This window comes from Nestor notabilis, unplaced genomic scaffold, assembly GCF_000696875.1.
Source record: "Nestor notabilis isolate BGI_N333 unplaced genomic scaffold, ASM69687v1 scaffold19827, whole genome shotgun sequence".
NCBI lineage: Eukaryota > Metazoa > Chordata > Aves > Psittaciformes > Psittacidae > Nestor > Nestor notabilis.
Window position 1 is genome coordinate 76,956 of NW_009938135.1, and position 19,883 is coordinate 96,838.

At 40.5% G+C, this 19,883-nt stretch overlaps 1 protein-coding gene across 1 annotated transcript in view; it reads left to right on the forward strand.

Annotated features, from left to right (window-relative positions):
- The window catches only part of ANKRD44 (ankyrin repeat domain 44), a 73,042-nt gene that overhangs the window by 16,055 nt on the left and 37,104 nt on the right, over nucleotides 1-19,883 (forward strand). The window contains exons 3-11 of the mRNA XM_010019184.1: nucleotides 391-461; nucleotides 4,311-4,511; nucleotides 5,682-5,769; nucleotides 8,002-8,144; nucleotides 9,486-9,698; nucleotides 11,147-11,225; nucleotides 14,384-14,498; nucleotides 18,031-18,113; nucleotides 19,400-19,517. Coding sequence (XP_010017486.1) covers nucleotides 391-461; nucleotides 4,311-4,511; nucleotides 5,682-5,769; nucleotides 8,002-8,144; nucleotides 9,486-9,698; nucleotides 11,147-11,225; nucleotides 14,384-14,498; nucleotides 18,031-18,113; nucleotides 19,400-19,517 — 1,111 coding nt within the window. The remainder of the gene's footprint in view (nucleotides 1-390; nucleotides 462-4,310; nucleotides 4,512-5,681; nucleotides 5,770-8,001; nucleotides 8,145-9,485; nucleotides 9,699-11,146; nucleotides 11,226-14,383; nucleotides 14,499-18,030; nucleotides 18,114-19,399; nucleotides 19,518-19,883) is intronic.

Below are 19,883 nucleotides of genomic sequence, written 5' to 3' on the forward strand. Positions count from 1 at the left end.
ACAACAGCCATGCTCTGAGCAAAAGTTTGCTTTTTTTTTTCCTCCCCAACTGTATCAATTGATGTAAAAAGTGCATATACATAGACATACAAGTACATACATACATATATAATCTCCTACAACAAATCTTGCTTCTTTTGTGTCCTGTGAACAAAGCTATTCCTGATAACAGTCCGACCTATCCAGTTCCTTTCTTTCTGAATCACACTTCAGCTCCTATCTATCCAAGATCTGGAAATGCATGTTCCAAAGTGAACAGGGTGCCAGGAGAGTCATGGGGAGCACTGAGAGTACCACAAACAGCTCAGCTCTTGCTACTAGGAAACAGTTGGGCAAGGCTTTCAGTGTCGCACCCAAGGCATGGATGTAACCTCTGCTGTTTACTTGCAGGCGCTCGTGTTAATGCCAAGGACAATATGTGGCTGACTCCTCTCCATCGAGCAGTTGCTTCAAGAAGTGAAGTGAGTAAGATTTAGTTACCCTGCTTTTGCACATAAACTGCATGCTGGGGGAAAAAGCAAACCATTGAGAGCAGTAGTAAGTAGCATGGTGACACACTCAGGGAAGTATTTTCAGTGTGCAGGGCCTTTAGCATTGCAGCTGGAGGCCAGCTTTTGCCAGTTAGTTATAGCTGCTTTTGAGCCTGGATGTGATTGATTTTTACCTTGTGGAATGCTTTACATTACCATACCAAGTCATACTGAGCAACCGTCAGCTGGAACAGGTGACCAGGACAGAAACAGGATAGAGTCTATAGGGGCCACATCATCTTCAAGGGGTGAAATAAAGAGGAATAAATCCACATGCTGTGCCTGCGCCAGAAGGGAGTGGATACTTATGTGATCCAACATGTATTACCACATAGTTTGTTTTGGTTAATTGCATTTCCAGGCATCCATTAGGTTTTCTGTTAATGCATTTGATTCATGCATAAAGAAGGGTTAGCCCATATTTCTTCTACTTGACAACTGGAAGTCTTCTGGCATCGTGTTGTACTCCTTCCATTGCTATCTCAAAAAGGAGCAGCAATAACTATCAGGAATGCAGTTCAGGCATGACTGTTTTCAACTGCACCATTATTCTTGGCTTTCCATTTTGGACCTCCCTGTATACTTCTATCCTCCTAATACTTGGTTAACAGTGAGCCCAACTGCAGACCAAATTGGCTGCTGGGGATGAGGGGAGGAGCTGTAAAAGAGACAGAGAGTTGCTGTCTTCGAGAGATTGATGGACTCGAATCACCTCTGTAACAGTCCCAGCGCTTGCCAAGCCTTGAGGCAGGAATCCTGGGCTCGCTTCTGAACTCGGGCATTGTTTGGCTGCTGGCTGAGCTTCCCAGCTGCTGGCATCCACTGAAACCCTCTGAAAGGAATATCTGATAGACTATGAATGCTGTAATGAGGCAAAATACAAAAAGCCATGTTGGAAAACAAAGGTCAGACTCGAACCTTAAAAACCAGCCACAATCTTTCTGATGCAGGAACTGCAGTGTGCTTGGTTTCTTTTTTTGGATGTGTCAGAGTACATGATTTTCATTGTCAGTGGCAGTCGTAACAGAAAATATACGTCTTTCTGTGGGTTTGTGTCTCATCTTCAACTCTTTGTCAGCTGAAGACCAATTGCACAATGAGAAACTGTCTTCCATTGTGCTGGCAGTTCTGGTACCTCAAAGTGAGTACCCAGATAAAACAGAGAAGCAGCAGGGCAAGGCACCAGCCTTTGATGCCTTTTCATGGTCTACTATGTATTTTATAAACACATATGGCTTTCTTCTCCTGGTCTTTTTTCTTTGTTATTTATATGATGATTGCTACTTCTGGTAATAACTTTGAAACAAGATTCAGCATTGCAGGGTCTTTCAGTGCTGCTTTTACTTTACTACACAAACTAACAAATGTGCAGCTTCAATATAATAGGGTGAAACTGATAGTGATAGTAGTTGATAGCAGTAGTTGAATTCATAGTTCACATTGATAGTAGGTGAGGAATTAATGATCCAGAAGTTGACCAGTAGGACTTGGTGTGGTTTTTGAAGTTCCTGTGAGCACAGTTGCTTTTAGAATGATCACCTATAGGCTTTAAGTTTTATTATCAATCTCTTACTACCAAGGATTCAGAAGTTGTCTCCTTGGACTTTTATACAGATCGATTGAAAGCATGAGCACATTTTTACTTCAGACTTAATGAGTTTTCAAGTGGGCTTTAGGTATCTCAGATGTTTATTTACAAATCAACAACCCTCAGGTTTGTCTGTGTAGGATTGGAAATGGATGTATCAGCTTTCAGCCTTATGTGCTTTGAAAAAGTAAAGAGATTTCACTCTGATAACTCAGGGTAGCTAGACACACTGAATATAGAGGCTTACACCGTAGCTGTGGACCGCATGCACTTTTAGATATGTTACTAAAAAGAAATAGCTCATGCTGTCACAAGCAATAAAATTAAAACTTCTCCATAAGGACTTTAACATTTTGATCCCAAATCTGATAGAGCAGCAGATTTGCAGAAATAAACAAAAATGTGTAAATGGTTGATGCAGGTTTTTTAAGTCTAAATATTTTTAGCTTATACTTTTCAGTCCTTACTATTTACTTCCAAAAATTCTCCTTTAACCTTTTAAATTTCCTTCATTAAGACTCAAAGTGCATGAATTTTGCTGCTAACTTCACGTCCCAGGTCATGGAGTGAATTACAGGTCTCCAGTGAATGACATTTAAATGACTCTTAAGAGTAGGCCTGTAATTAAAAAACAAAATCCTGTTGAGACAACAACAGTCATATATATATTGGTGCTGTAAGAGATGCAGTATTGGTAACTGAACAAATCCATTAGAGGACAGTTTGAGAGATGGCTGTAGAAAGTGAAATTGCTGAGATCGGTTGAGGACAAAGAACTAAAACTCCTAGTAGTGGATGTACTGTTGATACAGACTGCAGGCACTCTCCTGGGCCATTCAGGATGCAAAACTGCTATATAGTCACACTGTATGTGTTTGTTGTTCATTACTAAAACTTTGGCTGGGCTTTCCAGAAAACTTTTCAGTTTATGGGAAAAGAATAAGGTACTGTGTAGGACTGGGGCTCTCCCACTTACCAGCTGTGAGTTGTAATTAGCAGACAAGGCTACTTGAATGCTACTGTGTCCCAGTGGTTCTTTTGTGTTCCGTTTGTGGGGAAAAAGGAAGAAACAAAACGTAATTTTCAGAGAGACTTGTTTTTTCATCTGACTTGCTTAATGGCAGATGTATGAGTAGAAGCAGGAAAGAACTAATTGTGAATTCTCCAGTGAAACAGCCTCTCAAGAGAAACATTCACTGGGAAATATTCACTTTTAAACCAACAAAATTAACTTTAAAAGATGTTTTTTGGTCTCAGGCTGACAGAATGGATGTTGCAGTGAAGACGCTTGCCCTGTGCATAGCCCTCAGGGAGGAAAGGAATGCTGATGTTAACTTGGGGACACCAGCATCAACCCTTGCCTGTGATTCTCATGATTTTGCAGAGCTAAGATCTTGTTTTCAAATATTCTGTTTTATTTTCTCCTTTTTCCTGTTTATAAATAAAACTTACTGCAATTTGCTATGATTTTACTGTCCCAAATCATGTGCTTTTTATTTTGTAAATAATCTCTGTAACAGTGAGCTCAAATAAGCACATTTATTTCTTCAGTGAGAGCACAATTATGATGGTGGAGGTACTGAAGGTTAACCAACTGGACAGGCTAGGCTGTCTGCATAGGCAGCTTTGTACATCTGAAAACCAAATTGGGAAAGTTTGATTATGAGGACAGTGCTTTAAATGACAGCCGAGGTGATGTGCACTCTGGCATCTGAATCAACAGTACCATCTCACTAGCCTGGAAGGTTGTTTCGATAAATGCTGTTCTCTTGCCCTCCTCCTGGCCATGTCTGATATGCATAAGTAATATGCATAGGTAATATGATTGAGCTGTCGAGAAGGTGGGCCATGTATTTATTCAAACTGCTTGATTATAGACACACAGAATGGTTTGGGTTGGAAAGGAGCTTAAAGATCATCTATTTCCAACCCCCCTGCTGCGGGCAGGGACACCTTCCACTCAACCAAGTTGCTCAGAGCGCTGTCCAACCTGGCCTTGAACACTGCCAGGGATGGGGTAGATGCAGCTTCTCTGGGTAACCTGTTCCATTGTCTTGCCACCCTCATAGTAAAGAATTTCTTCCTAATGGCTAATCTAAATCTCCCCTCTTTCACTTTTAAACCATTGCCCCTTGTCCTGTCACTACATGCCCTTGTAAAAAGGTATGGATATAACTGTGTTGCCATTGCAGGAGGCAGTGCAAGTATTGATTAAGCACTCAGCTGATGTCAATGCTCGGGACAAGAACTGGCAGACACCGTTGCACGTGGCGGCTGCAAACAAGGCGGTGAAGTGTGCGGAGGTCATCATCCCCATGCTGAGCAGCGTCAACGTCTCTGACCGAGGCGGGCGGACGGCACTGCACCATGCGGCTCTGAATGGCCACATCGAGGTAAGTTGTTTAAGACCATAACTAATCAGTTGATTTCCCCAGTTCAAACAGTTGACCTGCTGTGGCTGGGTCTAGACTGAGCCCCATGCCCCTGACCCCTATTCCTACTTATTTTATATAAGCAAACCCTTCCAGCCTATAGTTCCTATATGAAAAACCCAAACTTTTGTAAATAAAGCCCCTATGTAAAGGGTTTTGCTAATGTCTTTAGGTCCAGGTGCAAATTCCACACCTGAAGATCTAGATATGGAATAAAACCTCTTAGATTTGACCAGTAGGCTTCTGTCAACAGAAGCTGATCAGTTGTACTGTTATTAAAAGAAGGAAGAAGAATGGTGGTTCCTGTAAAACAATGATGGTATTTGGCCTTCAAAATACTGCACTGTAGGAAAGAGATAGTAATGCTTGAGTCTAACTTTCATAATCTAAAGCTCCTGAGCTTTTGGATAGAGTATATGAGAGATGTTAACTGAATATATGCTGTTACTAGCCTATTTCTGTGGCAAAGCAGTGTACAAGAGTTATATAATCATCTAGCTCTGTAATTCATGATTTTAGAATGTTTTGCTGAGAAAGACAGTTGTTGAATGTGTTTTCCATTCGGTTCCCTTTTTTCTCCCCCCTGATTTTTCTTATTTTTAATATTGGATGATTGGCAATGGGGAAAGCAGCTTTTCACCTTTTAGCCATGCTGTCTAAAGGCCACTCCTGTGTGAAGCAGCCTGGTGCCTGTCCACACCACCATGGCACATGGGAACTTAACAAAAATCACCATGGCATGGCAAGAAATAGGAACTCCTAGTTGAAAGATCATGCAAATTTCACTTGTCACCTCATGGTCTGGAGGAATCTTGCCCTAATGGACAAGATAACCCCTTAAATTGGTTTTAGGAGTAATGTTTCTCTTCCAGGCCTGCTTTCCTTCCAGGTTGTTTGACAAGCTGAATTTGAAGCATGCCCCCTCTGTGGACACAGAACTTGTCTGGGTTAACTCATGACCATCTCCAGTCCATGTCATTAATGCACACAGCTTTGAACAGTATTTGTGTAATGTACAGATTTATCATTCAACAGCAGGATTTTGTGATCCCAACTTTATTGCTAGAATTACTTGTTCTAAACTGTTGAGTGTGTGATCTACAGGGTTGGTTTACTTGTTGTTACTTCTAGATGGTGAACTTGCTCTTAGCCAAGGGGGCAAACATCAATGCTTTTGACAAAAAAGACAGAAGAGCTCTTCACTGGGCAGCGTACATGGGTAAGGCTTGGACTGTTGCTCCTTCTTCTTAATCTCCTGTTTACAAATCAACAGCATGTTTTAAAATGGACAAGAGCAGACCTGGTCATGGAAAATAAGTATTATATTTGCCCTGAAGAGGGAAGGTCTAAATACACACTGTCCATTTACAGTTTTACAGCTGGTGAGGACTTGGCTGTGATTTCCTTTCTAACACAGTTAATTGTAGTCTTTTTGTGTTGCTTTTTTCATTTTAGTCTTTTTATCCTGGCTCTTAACTCCAGCCTGAAGTATTTGGGCTTGAAAAAAATACAGTTTATATTTGTTTCCATTTTTGCTAAAAACTACTTTATGTAAAATGCACATAAATGTGATCATAAATTTTGCTGTTTATCTATGTTTATAAGTAGCTAAGTTATGATATTGTTAGGAAGTGTTTCATAGGCTTTCTTCCTGTTAGGAACAAATCATTGTCTTTTATTCCAGAGTGGATAAGAGCAACTGATCTTTCTATTCAAAATGTCAGTGATGTTACCAAATATTCCTTAATTAAATCGATTGACCTTATAATTTCTTTCAAGTTAAAGGAAAATTTCTTATAGTGGGGCATTATAATTTAAAAATGCCAGAACAAGATTGCCTGTGAGAGTGGTCACGCTTGTTCAAGAGCTTTTGTTGGCCAAGCAGTATATTCCAGATAATAATTGGTGAGGTGCTGTGTGCCCTCTGCTAGCAACTCTTTCATGTGACCTGTCGAAACCTTGATTTTAATGTTGGCACTTTTAGAAATGAGACAATAGGAGATTTCAAACTGTGTGAAAAGCATATTGTGCATTTTTTGATGTACACAGACAGATGGAGAGACTTGCCAGTGAATGTGATTTGGCTTTTGAGCTAGCGAGCTTTGAACTCCACTCTGTAGAGGTGAAAGGATTTACATTGTGCTGTGCAATTCCACGTCTCTTGTGCTCTTAATTATTATCAGAAATTCACAATGTACTTTTCAAAATATTTAGATAATATTTAAGGCCTAAATTATCAATGTTATTTGGACTTTGGTGTAATTTGGGCAGAATTTAGATAATGAGACCCGAGCATCTTACCCTACAAACCCTCATGTAGTTTCTTGAATGCTTAAGTATCTTTGGGCTCTTCAGGCTTTGTCCATAAAGTTCCCTAGGTCCAGAACTGCCTGTCGTGAAAGTGCTATGCAACTCAGATGGTGCACAACTTTATATGCTGTTTATTATAACAGATTTTTAATTCTAAGACAGCTTTGCTACAATACGATGCAATAAGGACTATTCCTTAGCCTTGATTTAATTTGGTGATTAGGGCACTATCCTGGAAGGCAGGCCTGTTGGTTTCAGACTTTCAGGGAGAGAAGGAAACTGGAGCTACTGGTGGGTTATAAATTGCATTTTGAGTTGCTTAATTCTTCCCCTATATTCTGTAGGGAGATCCTGATTCAGCGGTAGGCATTTCACTCCTGAAGACAGATGTCCCATAGATCTGGCAGTCAGCTCTCAATCTGTGTGACATTGAGGCTATTGCAGTTATTTTAGTTTGCAGACTGAGTATGTGTGTTTAGACTCTGAGTTCAGATTCAAACATTTTTAGACCTATATTCAGGATTTTTTTGCTCATTTTTGTGTTAATGATACGGTTTTGAAGAGTCAAAACCTGATCCAAAGATCAGTGGATTCAGTAGAAATTCTTGTGTTTGTGTTGGTAGGCTTTGGATCAAATTCTGCACTCCCTTGAAATTCAGCTTTTTGTGTCCTCAATGGTGCTAGGAGAGAGGAGATACCTTCATTTTATCATTTATGAAAGTTATTTTGTATTGCTAACAAAAACCAACAAGTGTTAGCAGTTGTGTTTGCAGATGACACCAATAGGATGCTGTTTTGTATTGTTGTGCTCCTGTGCTCACTGTTTTTTCTTTAACAGGGAGAATAAACCTCAAACTGTTATTTTTTAGAGAAATAAATGGAAAAGAGGTGTGGTTTTGTTCTTTTAATGACTGGAAAATTAATGCAGAAAAGAGAAATCTGACACATCTGCTGATGGCGAATGCATGGGTTTCTTGACAAGGATTTATTTATGAGCATGCTTTTTTTCCCTTTATAAAACTGTGGCAGCATTATGAAACAGCAGCAGAAGGGGCAGTGCATTAACAACAAAACAGTAATGTGGGCCAAGTGGTGCTGTGGGATGGTATCCTCATTGATTACTATCTTTCATCTTTTGAAGGTCACCTGGAAGTTGTTGCCTTACTGATTAATCATGGTGCAGAAGTGACTTGTAAAGACAAGAAGGGTTACACCCCACTTCATGCAGCTGCATCCAATGGGCAGATTAACATTGTGAAACACCTCCTTAACCTGGGGGTAGAGGTATGTGGTGGTTTCCATGTTTCTCCATATTTGGAGATATCATTTTCTTCTTTCTTATGGATGCTGCTACAGACATTGGCAGATCTTCTAAAGAAAATTGTTCCTGTTTTCTGTACCACCTTGTGCTTCATGTGGTTTATTAGTTCAAGAGCCAGGAAACATTCTGGAATAAAAAATGTCTGATATGGACTGTAAGTTCCAGGCCACCTTGCTGAAGAAATCAGGAAATACATGCTGTTCCTGCAGAGGAAGATGGAATAATGAAATTTCCCTTGGCTCAGCGTTCCCCTTGATATGATGAATGGTTGTTCTCAACATATACACTGCAAACTTTACTAAACAGCAGTTCAAACTGTTTAAGTTTAGGGACCTGTATTTCCTCTGTAGCTGACAGAGGGAAGGAAAAGGGTTGCTTTAATTCTGTAAAAGAACTTTTTTTCAGGGCGCAAACTTCTCTTAGTGTAAGTGGTTCAAAGCAGCAGTGAGAGGACCAGAAAAGCCTGTACTGGTTAATCAGAGATGTCAAATAAAGCCATTACATTTGCCATGGCATTTTCAACTGCCAACAAAATGTCAAAAGTCCATGTTCACAGGCTGTAAACTGTGAAGTTGAAGGGGAATAGGTGTTTCCTGTTATTAACAGTACTATGCTCATAGCTACCTTTAACTTCCACATTCTCCACCACTGGGAGTGTGATCTTTGAGACGCCTGTGTATTCACATCACTGCTGGATCTTTTGTACAATCTTGTCTTGTCCTATTTTACAGAACAGCAGTTGAATACAAAGCCAGTCATCAAGAAGTAACATAATCTTAATTGCATCTTTATAATGCTGGCTACCAAAAGTGATTTCTTATTGAAGTGTAAATGGCTGTGCAGTTTCACCTTCCCTTCACTCCGGCACTGTCTTTCCCTTCCCAAAAGAAATCTGTAAAAAGAGCTCTTAAGCCTGATTCTGTTCACAGAAATTCTACAGTCAGTGTTTTAATGACTTTTTAATAAAGATTGTGAGCTTCTTATTTATCATGCTTTCCCACTTATGTGTAAAGGCTTTCCAGCTTTTGTCATCATCACCAGCATTACACGGTCTTGCTATCAGCTTTGAGCTTCATACTGGCTTTTAGAAATGGCCAGTAGGATAAAAAGTTACTAATAGTAAAGGTAAAGCATTCCAAATTAAGCTCTCTGGGAGTATATTTTTGTCAATTAAATTTGCTGGTGAGAAATATGTCCTGTGACAGTTCAAGCCTCCAGCTATTTCCATTCACAGTATGCAATGTGTTATGTAAAATGGTTAGCTATGTCTGTAGTTTTAACTATGTCTCCTTGTCTCATTTTAGATTGATGAAATGAACATCTATGGAAATACTGCACTTCACATTGCCTGTTACAATGGTCAGGATTCTGTTGTTAATGAGCTGATTGACTACGGTGCTAATGTAAATCAGCCTAATAATAATGGATTCACTCCCTTGCATTTCGCTGCTGCCTCCACTCACGGCGCACTGTGTCTTGAACTACTAGTGAATAATGGAGCAGATGTTAACCTACAGGTAAAACTTCCATTTCAGCTCTTTAGTTTTACTTTATCGCATTTTGCATATCTCAGGACACTGGAAACTATAATAAAGAGGACAGCATGGCTTTAAATCCTTGATGGAAATAGAGTGATGCTGAGAAAGTTGATAATTAAACTGTTTGGATGAGATTGCTTCCCAGCAGAGGAGCTTTCAGTACCTTGATAAATATAATGACAGCTTTAAACTTTAGGCCAGCAACTCTCCTGAAGGCATGAATCACTACTAAAATATAGTCCCAGGAGCTCTACCAAAATATTATCTTGGGTAGTGGTGGAAAGTCAAGGAACATTCCTTGCTGGCGTTTTCCTTCCCCTTCAGTATGGATTTAATTAAACCTGGTTCTAAAAAGTTCCTTTTGATTTTCCCGGGGAAGTAAAATCTAAAGGTTTTTTATTTACCTGTTTTATAGCCTGAGTTTACAAAGTCTGATTCTTTTAGGATATCTGTATATTCTTGAGATATAATTGATGCATCTTGATGAAGCTGGAAGGGCCTTGCTGTTATCCAGCAGAGGGTACTGGTATACATACTGGAAGACTTGACATCTCTGAGTTCATACAAGATTTTGACTACTGTACTTCAAATTCTGTTTCAATTTCCCATCTGTAAAACTGGTCTCTTAGCATTTAACACCTTTGGCAAGTCCCTTTAGATCAGTGAGTAGTCAGTGCATTATTTAAACTCACAATTATTAAAATGAAATTAGGGATTTGCTTGCCAAAGAATGCAAAACCCCATGCCAATAAACACGAAGTGATGTGAGTAGTGAGGCTGCTACCCTTCCCTTGCTGTTTTCTCAGCTCCTCAGCTTCCCCAATCTCAGTTTATTTCCCTAGAATAAAAAATATTAACCTCTACTCATTGTACCTTTCCTTTCACATTCTTTCCCTGTTTTCTGATTGTATTTTGTAGACATCCTATTTTTGATTGTATGGAAATTTATTAACCAAAACTTTTTAATATAATGGGGTTAATTCTGGGATGTAGCTATAAAATGTAGATGATAAACAGGATATAGTTCTTGAATCCCTCAGAGACTGCTTTTACTTAGTTTTATGCTTCCTCTGTTTTTCTTTATTCCTCTCGTTGCAGATGTTAGGGAAAATATTGACTGATTTGGAAATGTTACTTAAAAATAATATTAAAGAATAATATGTGATAAATCTGTAGGTTTCTAGCATGTATTGTGTACAGCCAGGCTGTAAGGACAGGCTCTACTCCAGCCCATTTGCTACTCATTGCTGAGGAACTATTTTACTTATATGTTTATACCTTCTGCATTTGTCATCACATACAGCTTCAGTTCTACAGACTTTTGAAGCCAATAGAGGTTTTGTCTGTAGGATGTTGAGCTGAGATAATTCAAATTGTTACCACCACTTTACATGCTAAATGGTTGGGTTTATGTTTGTTTCTGTTAGAGTAAGGATGGGAAGAGCCCGTTGCACATGACGGCTGTCCATGGGAGGTTCACGCGGTCACAGACCCTCATTCAGAATGGTAAGTTTTTGTGCCTGGTTAATGACTCTCCAAAAGGCATTTCCAAGGTTGCAGTGTTTAGTTGTTCTGACCCAGAGTGCCAAAGGGCTGCTCTGAGAGCTGCTTAGCTCTCCATCAGCTTCTGGCTTTGAGCTGCTCTGACAGCTCTCATTCCAGCATGTCATTACAAGTTGAGATTTTGGTTGTTAACAGAATCCTGTATTCCTCCAGCTGACAGTGGTCCAGCTGATCTGTTGTGATTCTTAACCTGAAAACTAGAGTTCAGAGCTGTATTTAGGTTGTCTTTTCTGCTGAGAAGCAGGCACAACTTTCTTTCTCAGATTACTTAAAACCAGGAAAAAACCCTGGTTGTTCTCCCTTGGGAGCTCTGGTGTTCTTAGAATTCAGACCATTTTCTCTACCCTCTGCTCAGTAACTGTATTTCTCTCACCTCCCTTAGCTCTACGCCTTGCCACTGTCTTCATTAAGTGTTGAATAAGTACTAAGGGTGTTGGATCAGTGCCAACCTGTTTGTTCTGGCATAGCCAAGATTCCTGATTATCAGTCATTTATCAGGTATCTCCTTTGTCCAAGAAACCTACAAAGTATAACAAATATTATCGTTGGAGATCTGGCAGAGGCCTGTTTCTGATTGACAGAGCTTGCTATTACAGATTGCTTACTTATGCTTCCCAGCTTTGGCCACTATGCCAGACAGGATGCTCTGGGGCTGGTGGTTTGATTTTTTTTGTTTTCCAAAATCCCTAACTTGGAGCCTAAGTGCGAGATGTTGAAGATGGTTGAACAGTTACACTGTAAATGTAATGACACCTATATTTACACGCAATTGTATATTAAAATGGAGGTCTTCAGTACATCATGCTTCTTTCAGGTCATCATGCAAACGGTTGTCATATTTCTTCTTGGATAAGTAAAATAGTAATAATAAAAGGAGTTCAGGCAAACTGGAAGAAACTCTGCTTTAGTGCAATTTTTGGTTGTTTAGTCAAATATGGTCTCTGACTTAGAGCTGTTGTTTGCTCTTTGTTGGATTTGTGTGTGAAAGGACTGGAAGTTCTTCATCTGTCATTCACGCCTCTCTACTCCAAGATACTTGGGTTTCACTTCTTTCTTTCTTCATTTGCTGCCCCTCTAATTTTAGTGTTGTACACAGATCTGGTTGCAAGTGACTTTATGCCTCATTGCCATGGGATATCGTGGAAGAGAGAAATGTCAATGACTTTAAGAAATGGAGTTTCATTCTGCAGTACTTAATGAGCTGGCTAAAGATGTCTCAGTTTCGGGCTGCTGTCTCTAGCGGCTTGTAGAGGAAGAACTGATTACCTTAAAATTGGAAAACTGCAAATGTAACCCCTATCTTTAAAATGGTGAAAAAGCTGGAGAATTTTACACAGGTCAGCCAAAAATTCTGACATGAGCAAATGCACAAACTGTTTGTAAGCACTTAGGGAGGAGTGGGCAATATCTGGCATAGTGTTCTTAAGAGTTAGAAGATGCCAAAACATCATCATTCTCTTCCACCTGCAGGGTAGTAGGCTTTGTGAACACAGCACAGTCCTCTCACTTTTCTGCGGGCAAGTACTGTTTGTGGAGACCTCCGCTGGTGGAGGCTCCATCCCAGGGAAAGTGTCTCAGCATTTCACTGACCTTTATTTAGTTAGAAAATGCTGTATAGTGCTTTACTAGAACTCTTCTTGTCGCAGCTATGGCCTGTTATCTCCTGTGAATAGTGGACATGCAGTAAGTATTATCATATCCTGATGTTAGTAAGACTTTTTACATGCTTTTATAAAGTATTCTCATAGAAAACTAGTGGAGTATTACAGTGTCACAGTGTTGCTGCATAACTTGTTGAAAAACTACACTTGGAGATTAGTAATAAATGGATTGTTGTTGAAATGGAAGGTGTAGTGAGGCAGTGTTCAGTATCCCTCCTGGGCCTGAAACTATCCAGTATTTTCATTAACAACTTGGACAGAGGAACAGAAAAATGTGCTTTTAACATTTGGAGAAAACATGAAGTTGGGAGAGACTGTTAGTTTGGCAGAAGGTGGATTCAGAATGGAAAATGATCCTGTAAAGCTGGAGACAGAAGTTACAACGCAAGTAAAACAAAGCAAAGATCCCACACAAGCAGGAATATCAATTGGACAAGTTCAGAATAACAACAACCAGGTGGGTGGCAGCTCCTCAAGAAGGGAGCTGGGGCTTGTAAAGGGTCAGAAGCTTGTGACCACAGATCAACTGTGTCATGGTGCATAGAAAAATGATCAACAATGTACATGGTGCTGTGCAATGTACAGGGGTGTATAGATAGGAGCGGAGCCAGCGGGCATGAAGTAATCATTTTGCTCAGCTCAGCATTAGGAGACGTCAGCCCTAGTACTGTTTCTGGCTTTTGACATTTTACTTCCAGAAGGATGTGAGCCAGCTGGAGAGGACCGAGGGAAGAATGAGAACAGTTGGAGTGCAGCAAACCTGACTTACAAGGGGAGACTGAAAAAGTTACGGTTCCTTCGTCCAAAAAGAAAACAAGGGCTTGATAGCAATCTTTGTGTGGGTCAAAAGCCGTGGCACAGAAGAAAGAAATAATGTATTTTTCCTGCTTGTGAGCATAAACCACAAGATGACAGGCTTAAATTGCAATAGTTCTACTTAAGCACTGTTTGGTTGTTCTTTGGTAAGGCACAGAAGAGGCACACAACATGCTGCTTGTTTGTAGTGTGTTCCTGCTGGCCCCTTGGACAAACTCTGTTTAACATTGCTGTCTTACAGGTAAGGTTGAGTAGCAGTGCTTTGATGAATGAGAGCATAGTTTCAGCAGTTAGTTTAATTTGAAGCATCTGTTTGTGCCTTTAGATGAGCAGCAAGTCTGAATCATGTACTTGACTGTGGTATATCATCCTATTCATCTATTTCCCATCATTTTTCTCCACCACTGTAGCTGGAGAGAGAGGTGAAGGTGCTGCTGCCAGACCATGTTCAGTACCAGTGGCTGACAGCAGACAGCTTGCCGTGTGCTGGTTCTTGGTCTCTGAAATTCAGTGTCTTTGTGGCTGGTTTGGTTACGCTGCATTCGCTAGAGAGAAATAACATTTGTGGTCTCTGGTTCGTGCTTAATCTTTCAGTCTTAAACTGTAATAAAACATTTTTTGCAGGAGGGGAAATCGACTGTGTTGATAAGGATGGTAACACCCCTCTACACGTGGCTGCAAGATACGGACATGAGCTTTTGATTAACACCCTCATAACGAGTGGAGCTGATACTGCCAAGTAGGTGGCTGAAGTGGAGCTGTTTCTAATGATCAAGTGTTATGTGTGATGCCTGGAAACACAGTTACATCTCACGTTCTGAAATGTGAAGGTCAAAAGGGACAAGCATAACTGTACTGTATTTGAGTGGGTGACATGAGGATAATATATGAACACTTGGGAAGTGTGGAGGGGAAAGAAAGCCTACTATGTTCCTATTGTGCCCATTTACATGGTTACAAGTACTGCTTTTTTTTCCTAAAGCATTGATGTGGCACAGTGGTATGTAACATACATGAAGGAGGTATGTATGTAAAGTGCATCTTGATCACAGTTATTCCAGAAAGTCCATAGCAATGAGTTCATATAGGAAACATAACTGAAAAAAATTCAGATGCCTTCCAAGGCATATTCCTTAGTATCTAAATTAGCTTAATGTTTAGCGGCCTGTCAGACGTGGTGCTGGTTCTTTTGTTTTGTATCTCTTGGTATGACATAGGATAATCAATATAAATGCAGTATTGCAAAGCAGGTGTTACTAAGTATTTCTGATCTCAACAGAAGTAGAGCCTGTCTTGATGTTGCATGGTTTCTGATATGCAGGTGGCTTAAATGATAGGACTGCTTTTATCTGATTCATGAGTTTGGGAGTCTTTCTTGAATAAAAGGAGAAGGAGTTGAAATTACACACATTTCTAAATGTTGTTAGTGCTTTCTGCTTCAATTCAGTTCTTTTCTCTTGCACACGTCAAGACTGCACCCACAGTATGATAACTATTGTCAACTCAAACATTGACAGGTGCTTGATTTTTAAGAGTACTTGAGTATTGGTTAGTTATGTTCAGGTTCTTATGATCTGTCAAGAGAAAATAGCCAACCTAAAGGTAAAGAAAGGGGTGTAAGACCAAAGGAATGCAGTGCTATGAGGGATATTTGTGCCAGGTGTTTAATAGCAGTATCTGATTTCATGAATGTAAATTTTTGGCAACTACCTCCACGTAATATAATATATATAATTTAAGAGTCTTCTACCTAGAACCTACCATAGAAATTGGTGATTTTTCTTGACTTGCCTGGTTAGGAAAACCCACTTGCAGATGCAAATGAGCTGGTTTCAGTTTTGAAGGTACTTGCAGCTCTTGGTACTTTGTTTGTTTACTTGATGGTGTTAAAGAAACTGGCACATTTTCTCATATTCTGTTATCAAGTACAACTGTCACCATGCAAACCGGTGTGGAACAGATCTTCAGATGGCATGGATAATGGAATTCCACAGGCTTCAGCTAATGTCACTGGGGTTTATTAACATAGGCAGCATGAAGATCTTGGTGTCTAAATAGATGTGTATTTTTCCTAGCTCTTTCTCCAGTACAGTAACTCTCTTATCTTGAGATTTAAAGGGAAAATGAGATGCAGTGGGATAGTCCACTCTTGGAATCAGGATTATCTAGTTAGAAATTTCTATTTCACACTTGGTTGACTGGAACGTTGATCAAATAATATACTTTTTCCAGTAGCAGAAATAAGTGAAATAAGAAGTTGTCTCAAAGATACCAGGCAGATCCAAGTGATGCTGTCTGTGCTAAACAAGGAGCATTGAAACACTGGGAATGGGCTTTTGTATGTGCTGCATGTAAATAACTCTGGCTGAGCTCCCTGAACTGGCTGTGAAAATTCTGCAGTGTTGTTAGCAACAACTGCAGACAGATCAATCAGTCTTTGAGGCAACTGCATGTAAAGGGGAAAATGTGTGAGCGATGGGAGGAACCAGTGTGAACAGTATAGAAGTGTGACGCTGGTGAGCAGATGTGCAGATAGTGTTTTTTGATGGAAACTGGCCAAATCATGTGCTGAGTGGAAATCTTGACCTAAAAGAAGAAAAATACTGCTTCAGGTAACTAGGTGGAGGAGGAGATAGAGAGAAATGGGGGTAGGAAGAAGCACAGCAATACAGTGTCCAATGTTATCTTAAGTAAATGAATCCACAGCTAAAAAATGCAACCTGTTTATCAGATGCAGCAGGTGGGCAGAGCTTGTGCTGTTCCCTTCGAAGAATAGGCTGTGAGGTTGTCTTTTAACATATTTGCTCTTAGATGTAGATGCTGACATTAGCAACATTAAAATCTGTACAGCACCACAAGTCACTCTGTAGTGTAGTGAAGCAGTGAGGAGGACACATTCAGTGTGAAGACACAGGAAAGATGGGCCTGTGGATTCTGGAAACAGTAAGTTTCTTAAAAATGAACCAAACTTAGTTAAATACATTTATGTATAAAATGTTGGAGAGAGTAAAGTGTCTTTATAAACACCCACCTTCATTTTTGTCTAAAGCTTTGTAAGCTATTATGATTTACTGTGAGTCTTGCAGAAAGACAAGTTCCTTCATCTTTGGATCCATATCTTATCTCCTCTTCCACAAGGTGATCATACTCACCTATCCACCAATTGTCTTGCAGGAACGAAGGGCAGATATGAATCCATCTGCTATTGTCCCAGAGCTTGTCATTCTTCAAAAATACATCTGCTGAAGCAGGCAGGAGATGATAATCTTGTTGAGATAGTTGGTTTCAGAGGCTCCCTATTTATGTGCGCTTGGAGGGCTGCCGGTAGGATAATACTTCTAGAATAACAAGATGATTTTCACATAACAATGCTAAATGACAGAAGCCAAGATGTCCAAAACCAAAAGTCTTCTGAGACTGTAAACAGTGGCATGTTTAGGGACTGAACTGGGAGCATTTGCTGATATTAATAAAAGCTGCAGTGAGTGCTCAGCTTGTTTAAAAACTATGTGGTTCCCTGATAGAGATTGAGCCTCATGATAGGTGCCTACTTTTTTTTTTTACCCAACATGCCTGCTCTGGGAGGTTCATAGTGTAATTGAAAAGAGAGTCATGTGTCAGAAGTGGGGAAAAAGTGAAAAAGACTGTGAGCAGAAGTAGCTGGAGCAAATAGGAAAATTAGATGTTTGGTTCTTAGGATGTGGGAAGAAAACTGTGTGTGTCACAGCAGTCTAAAGGAAAGCGTGAAGAGCTTTCAGCTACCCTAACCCCAGAGGAGAGATAGGGAAGAAGGGGGGAGGCTTTGAAAACCCACATAAGAGTTATCTGAAGGATGTTAACTGCAGGAAAAACGGGATTCAGAAAAAGGTATTAAGAAGATTTAGGCATTTACTTACACCTCAGAATGGCAGTTGCAGTATCCGTGGCTGATGCAGTAATTTGTGCATCCCACGCCAGGAAATTGACTCCAAGAAATATCTGCTCTCTTGCTTCCTCCCTTACCTTGGCTTTTGCCTTGAATTTTTAGAAACCTTCCTGCCACATTCTGTTCAAAGCATAAAGCCAAGATTTTGCTGTATCAGAATATTTTTAACTCCCAAGAAGGCTGCTAAGGAAATATAGATAAAAATAAATGGTAGGAACCAAGGAAGAATCTTCCTTGAAAAGGATAAATAATGTTGCTTTTGAGGAAGGAGCTTTTCATATGTCGTGTCTGTATGTAACCTGCATTTTCACATCACTGTGTGTAATGAGGCTGTTGTGCCTTTCAGGTGTGGGATCCACAACATGTTCCCTTTACACTTAGCGGCGCTGAATGCTCACTCAGACTGCTGCAGGAAGTTGTTGTCATCGGGTAAGTAAATCCCACAGTGTCTGTGGAGCTCCAGTGGTGTGTGTCTCTGCTGCTTGTGGCCCCTTTTGTACTCATTGTTGTGAATTGTTCAAATGAAAGACTTCCTGTGCTGCTGTGTTCGGCTGTGTGCTGTAATGTACGGGAGCACGCGAGGCTTTCCTAACGGCATGCTGGTACTTCCTCACATCCTGTACTGCTCATGCCCGGAATTCTTTTCTCCTGGAAGGTTTAGAGAGTTTATATTAATTCACCAGGAGGAGGGAGGAAATTGAGGACCCTTTTTCCAACCTGTAGGACTGTGAGATACTGTTTTGTTTTGGGTTCTTTTCCCCAAAGGAATAGTTAAGGAAATTACCTCCTTGGGGCCTGCACTGCCGCAGGTATTTCCATCTCACTGATGATGTCATATTTTAGATACAGCTAAAGTGTTTCTGAATTTGGACAGAGTAAAGGAGTTAGGCTGGCCAAAGATCTGTGGGCACGGGATAGGAAAAGAGTGAAAGTGTAGTGTTGAGAGAGCAGTTCTCAGGATCCTCACCAGAGCCCAAAGCAGAAGGAGAAGGAGCTTGCTGATGCAAGTGTTACAAAAGAGGCATTATCAGGTGCCAAATCCCAAATTCTTTCTTTCCAGGCCAGAGTTCCCATGAATTAAAAAATCACAAGGCAAATCATATGCTTTTTCTAGGAAATTGCTTTGTTACTATACACCTAAAATCTCCTACAATGACTTTTCCCCCTAAACTTGAGTCCTGTAGGATAAAGCGTGGAAAATGGTAGTCACATACCCATTTCATTAAACCTTTGTGTGCACTGGACTAGACCACTAGATCTAAAAAGAGAGCAGCAGCTCTGGGTGACCAGAGTTAATACTGCCAGGCTTACATCCTTTGGCCTTGTGCATCTTTGAATATCTCCTGGAAGCCTCTTTCCAACCCGAAAACCACATGCAGTAAAAATGGCCCTATTTCATGTTCAGTCTGACTCTGTGGGTTTTCCTCATTTCTTCATGTTTTCTGTCTTCATGTCCTGCTGTTGCAGTCCTCTTGATAAGTATCTGTCTCATAAATGCCTGTCACACTGTTTTAAATAGGGATGTGGTGAGGAGCTGGATGTGGAAATAGATGCTCGTTGCCTTTGCAGCTCTTTTTATAGAGCTGCCAAACTGGATGGAGCAGCTGCTCGCCGTTCCCCTGACAACCTCTTTCTGACTGTAGTTGCTTGTGTTCTGTTTCTTTCCCAACTAACTGATTTTTCTGTCTCTGCAATGTTTCTTGTGGTTTAACTAGGACAAAAGTATAGCATAGTGTCCTTGTTTAGTAATGAGCACGTGCTGTCTGCAGGCTTTGAAATAGACACCCCTGATAGTTTTGGAAGAACATGCCTCCACGCTGCCGCTGCAGGAGGGTGAGTAGCTGCCGCTGTAGCTGTTGTAAGTTATTTCGTGGCTTTGTTGCACATTTGGTGCCAGCCAACTTGACTGTGCCATCCACAGAGGAATTTACTGTGGTGCAAGGGAAGCAAAGCGGTCTGATGTCAAATTTGCGTCACTTGAGGCTGTCTTTTGCCACTGCCCTCATGTAGGGGTTGCTTGCAAAGTAAAGGAGATGGTCTCATTCCCTCTACTGCAGAGAGCTGGGTGATTTGAAGCATGGGTTTCAGGTGTAGGGTAAAACTCTTTCGTGGGAAGACTGCCTCAGTTTTGGATGGGGGTACTGCAGACTCACCCAGGTCTGTCTGTTGACTAAAAGCATTGCTGAGGGCCAGCAGTCA